At 44.3% G+C, this 16,650-nt stretch overlaps 1 protein-coding gene across 3 annotated transcripts in view; it reads left to right on the forward strand.

Annotated features, from left to right (window-relative positions):
- The window catches only part of LOC117356327 (ATP-dependent 6-phosphofructokinase, muscle type-like), a 240,359-nt gene that overhangs the window by 160,164 nt on the left and 63,545 nt on the right, over positions 1-16,650 (forward strand). For all 3 annotated transcript variants that reach the window (XM_033935393.1, XM_033935395.1, XM_033935394.1), the window contains 3 exons: positions 9,782-9,928; positions 11,253-11,323; positions 16,390-16,477. In XM_033935393.1, the coding sequence (XP_033791284.1) occupies positions 9,782-9,928; positions 11,253-11,323; positions 16,390-16,477 (306 nt within the window). The remainder of the gene's footprint in view (positions 1-9,781; positions 9,929-11,252; positions 11,324-16,389; positions 16,478-16,650) is intronic.

Genomic DNA, 16,650 nt, shown 5'->3' on the forward strand with positions numbered 1-16,650 from the left:
TTTCCGGCCTATGTCCCGGCCAATCACCGGGTTTAAAAAGTGCAGCAAGTGCCAACGCGCGATTTCACTCACGGACCCTCACTGGCGCTGTTTGCAGTGTTTGGGCCCTGACCACATCCCGAAATCGTGCAGGCCTTGCTCTACCCTTACGGCACGCTCATTCAAGCGGCGTTGCCTATTGTGGGAATCGATGTTCAAGATGGACGCAGCTAAGGATCCCTCAGCCTCCACTTCATCTGATACCTCCCCGGTTCGGGCAAAACCGGTATCGACCCCTCCTGCATCGAGTGTGGTGAAACCGGCATCTTTCACCCCGACACCATCCACGAGCTCGACGTCGGTGCCTGCCCCGGTCTCCTCGGTTCAGGTACCTCTTCCTTCCACAGTGCCACCAGTGGTCATCAAAGTGCCGAAAGCTACTAAGCAGAAGCACTCGGCCTCGAAGGAGCGCGATGTCCGTGCAGGAGGACCCCCTTTCGGTGCGGATCCCTCCTTATCGGCTTCGCTACGGTCCGTGCTGGAAGCTCAATTCGTTGAGCTCATGCAGACCATCGGACCCGGGCTCATCGCTGCCATACAGGGTGACCTCCCGGTACCGGTCCAAAGGGGCGGTCCGCCCCCTCCCCCTCCTCCCCGTTCGACCTCGAAAACCGACGAGGACGAACGGGGGAGGGCGGCGATGCCCACGCGGCAAGCCTCGCTTACCGATATGCCGCCATTAGAACCCATTACGCCTCCGCGCCAACATGGGACCAGACCTCCAATCGATACTCAAAGCCCTGGGCATAGTCAGGAAGAGTTCTTCCGTACTCCTTACCAGACTTGGGTAGCATCGCAAGAACCCGCATCGCAACCCCAGTTGCGATCCACCGCTTCCAGCCCTATCCACCACTTGGGGGCCTCGGGAGACCATGCGATGCACAGACGATCCCGATCCCCGTCCCGCCACCGAGACGGGCACCGATCGAGACACTCATCCTGGCACTCTTCACGCCATTCGGAGGTGTCACCGCAGAAAAAACTGCAACGTAGGGGATACTCCTCATCAGAGGTGTCCCCTCCGGGGGGCCCGGAGTACGAGGAGACACCGGTGCCCGATTCTCCTTGCCACTCCCCGATGTCCATGGACCTGGAGGCCTCCTCCTCCTCCAGCCCGTCCCACAGGCCGACGCTGGCGGATCAATTGTCCTTCTCATCATTCCTCCGACAAATGGCGGATGATCTGGATGTGACCCTTGACACGGGCTCCCGATACTCCAAAGAGTATCTGGACACCATGCATTTACCTAACCCTCCAACGGAGTCGCTTCGGCTCCCCCTGCATAAATTGCTGGACCAGACCTTCATGCAGTGTTTCGAAACACCGTACTCCATACCGGCGATCCCCAGCAAACTCGATGCTCGATACCGCATCGTGCACCATAAAGGGTTTGAGGGCCCTCAACTCTCCCACCAATCCCTACTGGTCGAGTCCTCTCTTAAACGCTCTCATCCCTCCCAGGTCTACGCCTCTGTACCGCCGGGCCGAGAGGGGAGAACGATGGACAAATTTGGTAGAAAATTCTATCAAAACTCCATGATGGCGTCATGGGTGCTGAACTACAATTTCTTTTTCTCTTCCTATCTGGAGTTCTTCTTGCCGGTGCTCCGCAAGTTCACTCCGTTCATAGACAACCAAGCTCGATTCGAGTTCGAGGAAGTGGTAGCCTCCCTCTCCCAATTACGCCTCCAGCTGATGCAATCCTCCTTCGATGCATTCGAACTCTCGGCACGTGCTGCCGCAAGCGCGGTAGCCATGCGTCGCCTGGCATGGCTCCGTACAATCGATATGGATCCCAACCTCCAGGACAGACTCGCCAACGTACCATGTGCTGGAGCTGACCTGTTCGATGAGTCTATCGAAACTGTTACCAAGAAGCTGTCGGATCATGAAAAATCTTTTCAATCCATCCTGCGGCCCAAACCCAAACCTCAACAGTCTCGACCTTCCAGGCCACCCCTGATTTACCAGCGGCGTTACATGCCCAGACAAACGCCTGCTGCGAGACAACCTGCGAAGAGACAACCTCCCCAGAAGTCTCAGCAAAAACCTCAGCCACCGGCTGCACCTAAGGCTCCCCAGCCCTTTTGACTCCCCTCCCGGGAGCATAACCGACACCATTCTGCACTCAGCCTCTCCCATAGGGGGCCGCCTCCATCTTTTTTACCATCGATGGGAGGCCATAACCACGGACCTATGGGTCCTTACCATCATAAGAGAAGGATACTCTCTTCAATTCCATCGGGTCCCCCCGGACCATCCTCCAAGAGAGTATCCTTCAAGCTCGACGCAGACCGCCCTTCTTCTTCAGGAAGTCCAAACCTTACTTCAGCTTCGGGCTGTCGAGCCGGTCCCGTCAGACCAATTGAACCGAGGGTTTTACTCCCGGTACTTCCTCGTCCCGAAGAAAACGGGCGACCTGCGACCCATTTTAGACCTTCGGGCCCTCAACAAGTTTCTGGTCAAAGAGAAGTTTCGCATGTTGACTTTGGCTTCTCTATACCCCCTCCTCGAGCAGAACGACTGGTTATGCTCCCTGGATCTCAAGGAGGCCTACACTCACATCCCCATTCACCCGGCCTCCCGAAAGTTCCTCAGATTTCGGGTGGGAAATCTGCACCTACAGTATCGAGTGCTACCATTCGGCCTATCTTCGTCCCCCAGAGTCTTCACAAAGTGCCTGGTGGTAGTGGCCGCAGCACTCCGGGACAGGGGTCTACAGGTGTTCCCATACCTCGACGACTGGCTCATCAAGGCCCCGTCAGCCCCAGAGGTCACTTCGGCGGCCTTGGCTACAACCTACTTCCTCCAAAATTTGGGCTTCGAGATCAACTTTTCCAAGTCTCATCTACAACCCACCCAGTCCCTCCCCTTCATCGGAGCGGTCCTGGACACCACCCGACTCCGAGCATTCCTGCCTCTGCAACGCATGGAGTCTCTTCTTCATCTCTGCCAGTCGGTGTCTACTCGCCAAACCCTACCGGCGAGACAACTGATGGTGCTCCTGGGCCATATGGCCTCCACAGTACATGTGACACCCTTTGCCAGACTCCACCTCAGGATCCCCCAGTGGACCCTGGCATCACAGTGGAATCAGACGTCCGATCCACTATCCAAACACATCTCAGTCACACCTGCTCTTCGGCAGTCTCTACTTTGGTGGATGACCTCTTCGAATCTATCCAGAGGTTTGCTGATGCACTCTCCCCCCCATCAGAAAGTTCTCACAACCGATTCGTCGAATTATGCATGGGGGGCCCACCTGGATGGTCTCCGCACCCAAGGATTCTGGACCAGTGCGGAAAGACTACACCAAATCAATCTACTGGAACTCAGAGCCATCTTCAATGCGCTCCAAGCTTTCCAACACCTACTTCACGACATGGTAATCCTCATTCGCACAGACAATCAGGCCGCCATGTATTATATCAACAAGCAAGGAGGCACGGGCTCGGCCCTCCTTTGCCAGGAAGCTCTACGAGTCTGGGACTGGGCAGTGCGCCACAACGCCCTACTCAGAGCAGTATACATCCAGGGGGAGAACAACGTCTTAGCAGACAAACTAAGCCGTCTGCTACAACCGCACGAATGGACTCTCCATTCCAGCCCCCTTCACCAAATCTTCACGCAATGGGGGACGCCTCAGATAGACCTCTTTGCGGCTCCCCACAACTCCAAACTGCCTCAGTTTTGCTCCAGGATCTACACTCCTCATCGCCTCGAGGCAGATGCTTTTCTACTGAACTGGGGGAAACGATTTCTATATGCGTTCCCTCCATTCCCGCTGATCCAGAAGACTCTGGTCAAGCTGAAACTCGAACGGGCTACCATGATTCTAATAGCCCCTCGGTGGCCCAGACAACCTTGGTTCTCCCTCCTACTTCAACTCAGCAGCAGGGAACCAGTACCACTTCCAGTGTTTCCTTCACTACTTACTCAACATCAAGGATCACTGCTTCATCCCAACCTGCAGTCTCTCCACCTGACAGCTTGGTTCCTCTCAACGTAACCCCTCACCAATTCTCACAAGAAGTGAGGGAGGTCTTGGAAGCTTCCAGGAAGCCCGCCACTCGACAATGCTACTCCCAGAAATGGACCAGATTCTCCTCATGGTGTGTTTCTAAATCAAAGGAACCTCAGCGAGCTTCCTTATCCTCCGTGCTGGACTATCTCCTACACCTATCTCAATCTGGGCTCAAGTCCACATCCATACGAGTCCACCTGAGCGCTATTGCGGCGTTCCACCAGCCCCTACAAGGGAAACCCCTCTCGGCCCATCCGGTGGTCGCCAGATTTATGAAAGGACTCTTCCATGTTAACCCTCCTCTCAAACCACCCCCAGTAGTTTGGGACCTCAATGTAGTCCCCGTCTCATGAAGCCCCCGTTTGAACCACTCAACAGGGCCCCTCTTAAGTATCTCACCTGGAAAGTGCTTTTTCTTGTAGCCCTTACGTCCGCTCGCAGAGTCAGCGAACTCCAGGCATTGATGGCGGATCCACCATTCACAGTATTCCATCATGACAAGGTGGTCCTCCGCACTCACCCGAAATTCCTGCCTAAGGTGGTCTCCGAATTTCATCTCAACCAATCCATTGTACTTCCAGTATTCTTCCCTAAGCCCCATTCTCACCACGGAGAATCGGCCCTTCACACTCTAGACTGTAAACGTGCCTTGGCTTTCTACCTGGATCGCACCAAGCCACACAGAACCACTCCTCAACTTTTTGTCTCCTTCGATCCTAACAAGTTGGGAAGACCCGTATCAAAGCGCACCATCTCTAATTGGATGGCGGCTTGTATCTCTTTCTGCTATGCCCAGGCTGGATTATCACTTCCTTGTAAGGTCACAGCCCATAAGGTCAGAGCAATGGCAGCCTCAGTAGCATTCCTCAGATCAACACCAATCGAGGAAATTTGTAAGGCTGCCACCTGGTCCTCGGTTCACACATTCACCTCACATTATTGTCTGGATACTCTCTCCAGACGGGATGGACAGTTTGGCCAAACAGTATTGAAAAATTTATTCTCTTAAGTCGCCAACTCCCCCTCCATCCCACTGAGGTTAGCTTGGAGGTCACCCACTAGTGAGAATACCTGCCTGCTTGTCCTGGGATAAAGCAATGTTACTTACCGTAACAGTTGTTATCCAGGGACAGCAGGCAGCTATTCTCACGTCCCACCCACCTCCCCTGGGTTGGCTTCTCAGGCTAGCTACCTGAACTGAGGAGACACGCCCGGATCTCCGGGCAGGAAGGCACTGGCGCATGCGCGGTGCGGGCATCTAGAAACTTTAAGTTTCTACAAGCAACACGTGCTTGTGAGACGTCCGTACTGGGGCTCTGTCTGATGACATCACCCACTAGTGAGAATAGCTGCCTGCTGTCCCTGGATAACAACTGTTACGGTAAGTAACATTGCTTTCAGGTCAAAGATAAGCAAATGTAACCAGTTATCAGTATATAAAACATCAAAGTATTCAAATGACAGTTTTACAGGAAGAGGAAAGGGAGGGCAGGGTGGGAGACAGCAGAAAATTATCAAAACACTCCTAAAGCAAGTACAATTCATACCTAACCATCCTTCTGTGGGCACATTGAACATGCTACCCAAAATCCACAAACCAAGCAACCCTGGCAGACCAATCAAATCCGGTAATAACACAGAGGAAATACATGGACTTATAGTACACAAGACAAAGATTTTCATATAAGACACCACAGTCAATATCAAGCTCCTACCTCCTAACGCACTGCTAGTCACAATGGATATAGAAGCACTATACAGCAACATCCCCCATGCAGATGGCATGACTGCATGTGAAAAATTTCTAAAAACATCTATTTTGGACCACCAATACTCACCGGAAGCTATTACAATAGTAATTAAATTCATTCTTACTCACAACTACTGTATTTCCACTTTAACAATATCTATCTGAAAATCACGAGCACTGTTATGGGCAGCAGGATGGCACCACAATATAGAAATTTGATGGCAGATAAAGGCCAAATGTCTCTTCCAGTCTGCACATCCACAGAACCATTATCTCTTCCTCTCTCTAAGAAATCCCATATGCCTATCTCACGTTTTATTGAATTCAGACATAGTCTCTTGTCTCCACCACCTCTTCCGGGACACTGTTCCACCCTTTCTGTAAAAAAAGTATTTCCTTAGATTACTCCTAATCCTATTACCTCTTAACTTCATCCTATGCCCTCTCATTCCAGAGCTTCTTTTCAAGTGAAAGAGACTACTCATGCACATTTACACCACATATATATTTAAACGTCTCTATCATCATGGTAACCTCTTCATAGCAGAACTGGAAGAAATATTTCTGATAAAACCCCTGATATACTACTGGTACATTGATGAAAATTTTGTGATTTGCACTGAGGAAGAAGAGGCTCTGAAACAGTTTTACAATTCTTTCAATACATTACATTACATTAGGGATTTCTATTCCGCCATTACCTTGCGGTTCAAGGTGGATTACAAAAGTTAGAGGGTGTTTTACAAAAAGATTTCTGGTCCTTTTTGGGGGAAAAAAGAGTAGAGCAGGTTGATTTGGGGGCTCGGGGGGTTAGAGGGATGAAAGAAGGAAGCTTGAGAGATTAGGACATTTTCAGGGATTTTTTGAAAAGTATAGTCTATTTCTTTTCTGAAAGTTTTGTAATCTGGAGTCGTTATCAGAAGACTGGCAATTTGGTTGTCTATTTTTGCTGCTTGAGTGGCTAGGAGGCTATCATTTCGTTTTTTCCGTTTAACTTCTTTGATTGGCGGGTGTGTGAATGGGGTGTGAGTTTTCCTATGTCTGGTTGAGGTGGTTTGGATGAGGTGGTTGTTTAGGTAGGATGGGCTATCTCCGATTAAAATTTTAAATAGTAGACAGTAGAATTTGAATAGTATTCTTGCTGGAATTGGAAGCCAGTGAGAGTTGAGGTATGCCTCTTTGATGTGGTCATGTTTCCTCAATGAGTAGATGAGTCTTAGAGCTGTGTTTTGAATTGGTTGTAGTTGTTTTGTTATTGTAGCAGGGCACGGGAGATAGAGGATGTTGCAATAGTCTAGTAATCCTAGTATTAGTGATTGTACTATGAGCTGAAATTGTGTTTTCTCGAAAAATTTTCTGACTTGTCTTAAGTTTCTCATAACTGCAAATGATTTCTGTATTGTTTTATTGATTTACGGTTGCATGATGCAGCATCTGTCTATTGTTATTCCTAGTAGTTTTAGGATGGGTTGTATGGGGTAGTTAATTGCGTTGAAAAGAGTAGGGGATAGTGGTGATCCTTGGGGTACACTGCAGGGGTTTGACCAAGTTTCTGATTTTTCTTTATCTGATTTTACTTTCTGAACACCACTGTTTTCATCAACAATGGATATATACAAGCATCTTTATACAGAAAACCTATGGACCAATTAAGCTTTCTCCACAACAGAGCTAGCCTTCACATACAAAAAAAAAATCCATCATACATAGCCAGCTACATGCTATCACTGTATCTGCTCTGACCCAAAAGACAGATAAACACCTCAAAACACTGACTAAATCTTTTAAACAAAAGGGATACAACTCCAAAATAATCTCCAAGAATATTGCTGTCTCCCTTGAAATACCCAGAGAAAACCCCCTGAAGTACAAAGGCAAGAAGACCACAAAGAGAATCCTCCTAATAGTGACACAACCCAGAGCTGGAAAAACTGATGAAAATCATAAAAGATCTACAGTCACTACTACAGGGGGATGAATTACTGAAAGAAATGTTCCCAGCTCCACCCACACTGGCCTTCTGACAGCCACCCAATCTGGAACAAAAACTGGTGAAGAACACACTCCCTACACAAAAGGAAGAGAATGGCGCATTTCCCTGTAACAAAACTAGTTGCAAACTATGCCAACATATTTCACAAGACCCCACAGCCACCAAAATGGGAAAAACATTCAACATAAGGGAATCCTTCACATGCTCAACTTCAAATGTAATTTATATCATTCAGTGCAAAAGATGTAGAGAAGGATGCTATATTGGAGAAACAAGCCAGATGCTAAAGACTAGGATTAATTTACACAGATATCCTGGTTGGCATTGCAATTTTTAATATATCACCTCTGTGGGACAACATTTCAGAAAACCAGAACACTGCATCATTGATTTTATGGTGAGAATGTTAAAAGGCAATTTTAAGACAATCCAGGAATGCAAGACTTTTGAGATCAAAATGATAAAGTTTCAAGTTTTATTAAAATTTTGATGTATCGCAATATCATAAATTGAAACCCACCAGACAGAACTTTAGAAAGATATCGGCTTTCTCTCACATTACAAAACATAATTTCTACTGCTCTGACATCTTTATATCACCGTTCCTTATTTCTCTGTCTCCCACCCTGCCCTTCCCTCCATCTTCCTGTAATACTGTAATTTGAATACTTTAATGTTTTACTCTTACATACTGATAGCTGTCTTCATTTGCTTATCTTTGATCTGAAGTAGGATTACCTTCGAAAGCTAATCTAACCATGCTCTAGTTAGTCCAATAAAAAAGATATCACTTGGATTCTTTTTGTTTTATTTCATTTTATTTCTACATTTTAATTTATATTTGTAATTCTTAATTTGTAATGTACAGTGTGTATAATACCATCAGGGTAATGTAACTGAAACTTTTGCTCACATCAACTCAGTCCTTTCCTCACACACACAAAAAAAGTTTTTCTCACTTGAACTTGGTCCTTAGAGGGAACATTGCCTGGAAACCTCGATAGCTTGATTTCCAGGGTATCCAAGGACTGGATTGAACTACTAATCTGTAAGAAACAGAGAATCACTGTTTTCCAAGGGATGTGGAAAGTAAGTCGTGGTGTCTGCAGGATGGAGCCTAGAAGCAACCTGAGAGGTGGGCAGCTGATATGAATATTTATGGTGATGCTATAGCCATAAGCAAATTGAGGATCATTGGTAAAACCAGGACTTTATCAGTCTGTCTTGAAAAAATGGTTTCAACTGACAACCCTTTACCCTTTTAGAAGTTGTGGCAAGAAAAATAGAAATTTTAAAGAATGATTATAAGCATAAGATTACCAGATAGCTCCAGGTCATTAGGACAAGTTAAGCCAATCATTGTTTTGCTCTATTCAATATGTGGTCTTGTAAAATTAATTTCCCATCGATTTTCTTAAGAATATAAAAATCTGCAAACTCATGCAATTTCTGGATCAGCTATTTCTGATGATCTGGAGCTATCTGATAAGGCTCTATTTGTACTTTGCTATTTTGACTTCACAGCACAATTCTTACTGTTTCCTATAACTATATCAATATGTGAGCATGGCAAAGAAAAATTGTTAGACCATACTGCAGATGAATCAAGCACCAAGATATGAGGATGTGAATAGGCCAGGATACCACAACGTGACTAAAATTTCTGTTCAGAAATTAATGGCTGAACTTTGCTTGCATACAGACTGCACAACCAAAGAGACAATTGTAATAGCTGTAGACCAAAGCCATAATTTGACGTGCCTTCAAATGAGTAACTCTTTAAAGAAATTGTTGATATCATTAAATACTGAGTTGTGAGGTGAACTTTGTTGCTGGATAAAATCCATAGCCTGAAGGGAACAGGCAGAATACACTTTTGGGACACTACTGGAGCGGAGGGAACTGGGAATTGGGAGATATGCTTAGAGAGACATTAGCTTTCTGTAATACATAAATGGACTTTTGTTTCACCAGAGTGGCTATAACCTGGCAGTTCTAAATGTGGGAGCACCAGCGGCTGGGATGAATGCTGCTGTGAGGGCTGCAGTAAGGATTGGTATCATCCATGGACACCAGATGCTTGCAGTACATGATGGATTTGAGGGACTGGCAAAGAGACAGGTATATTGCCCACCTGCTGTCTGATTATTAATATTCACAAAGAGAAACTTGCTGGAATTTGAAAGGTGGCAATGATGTGGGCATAAACAAACTGATTGCAGATTAAAGACTCATCTGGGCATTGTTTTAATACCCCCAGATATAACTTGTTTTTTGATTTAACTGTGTCATTTCCCATTGCTTTGGATCCTCTGAGATTATTCCAGGCTTTCTTATAGGCATAATCTTCAGAAAGGAGGACATTATGATGCCCTTGAACAGGTTGTTAAGGCCTCACTTGCCATAATGTATGCGTTTTAGAGGCCATAGCTCAGTAAGGATACAAAGAGACTCAAAGTGGTCCAGAGTAAAGTGGCCAAAATAGTAAAAGATTTGCATCAGAAGACATATAGGAAGATACCAGAAGTCCTAAATATATGTATATAGACATATTTATTTAATTTGATTTCTATCCTGTCCTCCCAGTAGTTCAAAATGGGTTACAAGCAAATATTCACAGTGGAATACATTTGGACAATACAAAGACTATACAGCAACTTCAAGTATAGGTTACGAATGGAGAAGTGAGTGCAGGAGGAAGGGGGAATTTAAGGGGGTTAATTGCAGTTGCAATTTTAGTTGAAGAGGAGGGTCTTTACAGCTTTCTGGAAGATCATCAATGAGTTCTGTAATCTGATTTGCGGGGGGAGTTGGTTCCAGAGTTGGGGGATGAATTGGCTGTAGGAGCATTTGCGGGCAGTTCCTGACAGTAGAGACCTTCCTGAGGGGATGCATAGGTGTTTCTCCGTTTCAAAGCAGAGGAGGCGGGTGGGGATGTATAGGGTTAGCTTGGATCCTATGTATGCTGGGGGGGGTGGTGTATATATATACTAGAAGAGAAGAAGACAGAGGAGATATGCTACGGATTTTTACATACTTGAAAAGTATCAATGAAAGGAGGGGAAGTTGTAGAATCAAAGTATATGATATGAAGATACAAAGAGGTAAAGTCAACAACAACAATAGCATTTATTCTTTTAACAGAAAGGGTGGTGGATGCCTGGAATGCCATGCTAGAAGAGGTGGTAGAATTCAAAATATACACAGAGAATCCCTAAATAGCAGGAAGATGGAAACCAAGCATTCTAGTACTTAAGCTCAAAAACGCAGTGAAATTACTTTTGTTTTGCAGTTTTAAGAAGGCACTGATGGGTTACAATCCTACCATATACAACAATAATGTTGTTAATTGTAATTTGTATGACATCTTTCACAACCTATTATTAACCATCATATCTTTGAGTCAAAAGTATGACAGCATTCTTCTCTTCCCTTATTCCCTCAGATTGAAGAGATTGGATGGAGTGGTGTAGGTGGCTGGACAGGACAGGGTGGATCTCGTCTTGGAACAAAGAGGTAATGGGATGACAGTGAATTTTGCTGCCTGATATTTGTACATCAGGGCAATGTGCAGCCCTGATGTAATGCGAGCAGCATCTTGTTTAAGAGGGTTTATCATACTTTAGGGTTTAACCAGTGATGTCTATAACATTAGCACAAAATATATTGCTCAAATACTATTAACTTAAATATACAGAATATATAAGGTTCATGTACTCTTGACAACTCTTTAACTTTGGCCTGGTCACTGTGGACGCAATTTTATAATAAGTATCTAAATAATTTTCTAAAAAAACACCTTCTGTATGCCTGTGTTATAAAAACAGAATATAGTAGAGTGCCAATTATCCGAATGTCCAATTATCCGGATTGCTTTGGGTGGTCTCAGTTTATGTTTGAGTTCCACCCGAAGTACCATTCCTATTACTCTGTCTCCCAATAATGCTCCTTCTCTGCTTCTGCCATTAGCCCAGCCTAGCACCCCCTCCTCCCAAACTAGGAGACTTTCCCCCACTGTCAGCACACCCTCTGCAATGATTGGACATGAATTTTTTCTTTTGTTTTTAATAATTGTTTTTAAAAAATACTGTCAGCATCCCCCCCAACAAGAAGAGGCAGCATTCTCCCTCCCTCATGGAACAGGCACCACCAACCCCCCTCCCGGACCCAGAGGAAAGACCCCAGGTCTACCTCGTTTCCCTGGTGGTCTAGCAGCACGCTGTAGCAGCAGTCTCGTGAGGCTAATTATAGCCTCGCGAGATAGCCCCTGGAAGTATCGGCAGCAGTTTTCATTGCTGACAGAGCAGGAGCGAGTAGGATCACTCCTGCCCCACCATGCTACTAGACCACCAGGAAAATAAGGTATGCCTGGGGGGTCTTTCCTCTGGGTCCAAGAAGGGGTTGGTGGTACCTATTCAGGGAAGGAGGGAGAATGCTGCCTTTTCTTATCACTAGGCACGCAGCTAACCCAGTTAGGGATAAAACTATTTAGTTATGCAGATGATTTTACGATCATCATCCCATTCGTTAATTCTATCTCTGAAACTATTCCTAAAGCTTCAGAAGCCATAAACGTGATGGAGCACTGGATGACAACCTTTAGGCTCAAACTTAATTCAGAAAAGACAACTTTCTTCGTTGCTTCGCCACATCCGCTTGACACCAAATCACCACTATGTATTAATAATCTTAATTACCCTATCTAACCTACCATAAAGATACTAGGTGTAACTTTGGATCAGTGCCTAACCATGAGAGACCAGGTGGACTCCTTGATCAGAAAGGGATTTTTCACTCTCTGGAAACTCAGATCCATTAAAGCTTATTTCGATACAGCAGCATTCAGAACCCTAGTCCAATCCCTCGTACTGAGTCTACTTGACTACTGTAACATCGCCTATTTAGCAATTTCCCAAAAGAACATGCAGCGTTTACAATTGATGCAAAATGCAGCGGTCAAACTGATCTTTGGGCTGAGGAAGTTTGACCACGTGACATCCTACTACCGGCAGTTGCATTGGCTGCCAATGGAGGCGCGCGTAAAGTTTAAATTTGCCTGCTTCTGCTTCAAAGCACTACAACTGACCTTTTCATCTTCTCAGCCAACAGACACAAGAGAAGCTCACATTCCAACTTCGTTTCCCCCCCAGTGAGAGGTTGTAAACTGAAAAAACACCATGAACATCTTCTCTCGCACCAAGCAGCATCATGGGGTAAAGACCTAGAACAATTGCTTTCGCCCACTACTTATGAGGAATTAGGAAACGTCTGAAAACATACCTGTTCCTAAAGTATCTAGACAACTGATCCTCTCTTCTCTCTCCCCTCTATAGCGATTAACTTGTTCTATTGATCACTCTCTCCTCAAAAATGGATTTCCTGTCCTATTAACCCTCTTTCTTCCTCCCCTCTTAAAGTCAATCAATTTGTACCTTTGCTTAATCTTTGTAAACCGCATAGAACTTCACGGTATTGCAGTATATAAGCTGTTATTATTATTATTATTATAAAGCTCCTGGTAATATTGGACAAATTGGTGCAGAATATCGCTCTCTTTGGTGTAAGTGTGGCCCTTCAGATCTTTTATTGATAGAACCACCTGGTTCTTCCTTGGAGGTCAGACCAGATTTGCTAATACTCATCCCGCCTTGCCACCCCACCTATGTAGTTTATAACATTGGAAATATACTATAGGTCCCAAGCCACCCTCTGCATTAAAATATAATCAATTTGCCTTCTAAGCTCACCAATTCTGGTCTTATTGGTCACTGACAAAGAAGAGATATGGGCCCTGCGAAGAATCTGGAGCTCCCTACAGAGTTGTAGGAGAGCGGCCTCTGATTTTTTTTTTTTTTTCTTTTTCCCCGCCACATAAGCAATAACATGGCCACAAAGCAGTGCCTTAGATGCATCCCAAAACACCTGAGGATCAACCCCTGGTGTAGTATTGCGGTAGTAATCCAGCCACTGTGCCTGGATGTCCTTTGCTCCTAATGCCTGAGTTTTCACACTTATTACTTTATCAACAAATCTAACATTAATAGCAAAATAACTGACTCTGTGACATGTGCAAGCATCCATTTTAATAAAGACAAAGCATCCCTTCAAACTTTTTCGAACTTTGTTCTTCTTACATTTGGCCTCTTCAATTATCATTCTCCTCATACATCCTCTTTCTAGAGAAACTTCAAGTTTTCTAGCCATTTCTCCAACTAAGCCTAAAAAGGGTGGTTGTGAAAAAAAAGGATAGGGGTACACTGTTCTTCACTAAGACCCCCTCAAAAAAAAATTACAAAAGGACTGCAGAGATGATGTACAAGATTCTGAATCTATATTGAAGACAATTAACCGTTGCTTTTAAAAAATATGGTTCAGATTGGTTGGAAACTAAGACCCAACACGGGCCTTGTTTCGAATCACACTTCTTCCTCAGGGGTCCGGATGTTTATGTTTATTTAAGATTTGATATACCGTTCCTGCATTTTACTGACCTAAGCGGTTTACAATGTATCAAACTAAAATGAAATTAGGTACTTGAGAAAAACTATCCTATTTGTCCTGAAGGCTCACAATCTAGCTAAAGTTAAAGTTAATTAATTATCCAAGAGCCATATGGAGTATAGCAGTTAAACATAAAATTAGTTAAAAACAGGCGGCGGGAGGCTCCTGTCATAAAATATTTCTCAGTTTGGAACTATCAGCGACCAATCTGTGTGGGGTCTGAGGCTCTCGTCATCAAGGGATAGTGTTTGCCACTGTATAGATCCCAGAGAATGGAACAACCTTCCTGAGCATATTCGCCAACAGCAGAATATACTAAATTTTAAGAAAGACACCTGTTCTGTTAGATGAAATACAGGGTCTGAGATTGATGAACTGAGGAGGAAGTAGATGGAATGTTAGTACTGCTATCTTTCTGATTCACAGTTTCTAACACTTTAGGATGTGTCTCTTTTTTTAAATTTGATGCTCTTGTAGGTGCATTTTTGCCAGAACTGCTAAAGCCACTAATTTTTGCATCACTTGTTTTTTCACTATCTTCATCATCTATAATGCAATAACACACAAAATGCTTCCCCTCTGTTGTGAAGTGTTCAAAAACATCCGACTTCTTTGATACTCTTTTTGTCATTGTGATTTTCTTCATAGGGTACCACTTTCATTAATATAAATATCATAAAATATATTACATTTTGTAACCAAAGAACTTGATATCAAACTATATTCTAAAAGGAAAGCATATCCTGATCTGTGAAATAAGACATTTAAGGGGAAATTCTTGAATACCTGAATAAATCCAAGTAAACCATTCTGAACTTCCCTGGGAGAATAGAATAAAAAAATGTAATAAATAAATAAACATTATAATATTTACATGACATACAATTGAACTCTATTAGGAACATAAGAATAGCCTTACTTGGGTCATACCAATGGTCCATCAAGCCCAGTAGCCCATTCTTAAGGTGGCCAATCCAGGTCATTAGTACCTGACCAAAACCCAAGGTGTAGCAATGCTACCAATACATTTCTTTCTCAATAACAGAATATGGACTTTTCCTCCAGGAACTTGTCCAAACCTTTCTTAAAACCAGCTACGCTATCCACTCTTACCACATCCTCTAGCAACGCGTTCCAGAGCTTAACTATTCTCTGAGTGAAAAAAATTTCCTCCTATTGGTTTTAAGAGTATTTCCCTGTAACTTCATCGAGTGTCCCCTCGTCTTTGTAATTTTTGACGGAGTGAAAAATCAATCCACTTATCTACTCCACTCAGGATTTTGTAGACTTCAATCATATCTCCCCTGAAGATCCCTAACCATTTTAGTCTTTCCTCATACGAGAGGAGTTCCTTCCCCTTTACCATCTTGGTAGCTCTTCTTTGAACCTTTTCTAGCACCACTATATCTTTCTTGAGATAAGGAGACCAGAATTGAATGCAATACTCCAAATGAGATCGCACCATGGAGTGATACAGGAGTCAGGGTTGGAGTCGGCACATTTTCACTGACTCCAACTCCAGTAACCCAAAAATTGCTTCCGAATCCACGACTCTGGCTCCACAGGCCCTGTACATCAGACATCGTATTAACACTGCAGGCTGCATGCATGTGTCAGAGGTAGCATAATTAGTTGGAATCCTAACTGTTGTTTATTGTTACTGCTTACTTAAAATAAACTTATTGAACCAGCGTGGTAACTCACTAGTTAGTCACTGGCTTGCAGAAGGCCTGCGTTTGATTCCAGTCCTGGCTTCTGCTTCCTGACCTGGTCAGGTCTGGGAACGCTACAGGCTATATCTCCATGATAACACCTAGAGATAGAACACACAGTCTGGTCAATATGGATGAATATTTATAGTGTCAAAGCACAGTAGAGGCCAGGTCCAAATGAGTAGGAAGAAACTGTTGCCATCTGAAAGATTTCTAACCTCTTTCCAATACCAATAAGTTCATAAACCTAAGTAATGGCAGTGGGAAGGGTGTGTCAGTCAGCCGAACACCCACCTTCTTTTAATTTTATCCCTTATGGGTTCTGTATCCTGTAACTCTTTATATTCTGAATTATTTTTTTTTTTTCAGAGTCTTACCCAAGAAATATTTTGACGAAATCAGTGCAACTATCAGTGACTATAACATACATGGCCTAATTATCATTGGGGGCTTTGAGGTGAGTTGCTATATTGAAAGAAAACATTAGACAGGCTTTGAACTTCTTCAGATAAAACACCAGAACACTACTAGATGTTAATTTTGTCTCTTGGGTGCCAATGCTCAAAGGTCGGGTTCTAAAGCCAACAACACAGAAATCTAGCTCTCCAGTGCTCAAAAGAAATGGTATTC

This window comes from Geotrypetes seraphini, chromosome 3 (genome assembly GCF_902459505.1).
Source record: "Geotrypetes seraphini chromosome 3, aGeoSer1.1, whole genome shotgun sequence".
Classification (NCBI taxonomy): Eukaryota; Metazoa; Chordata; class Amphibia; order Gymnophiona; family Dermophiidae; genus Geotrypetes; species Geotrypetes seraphini.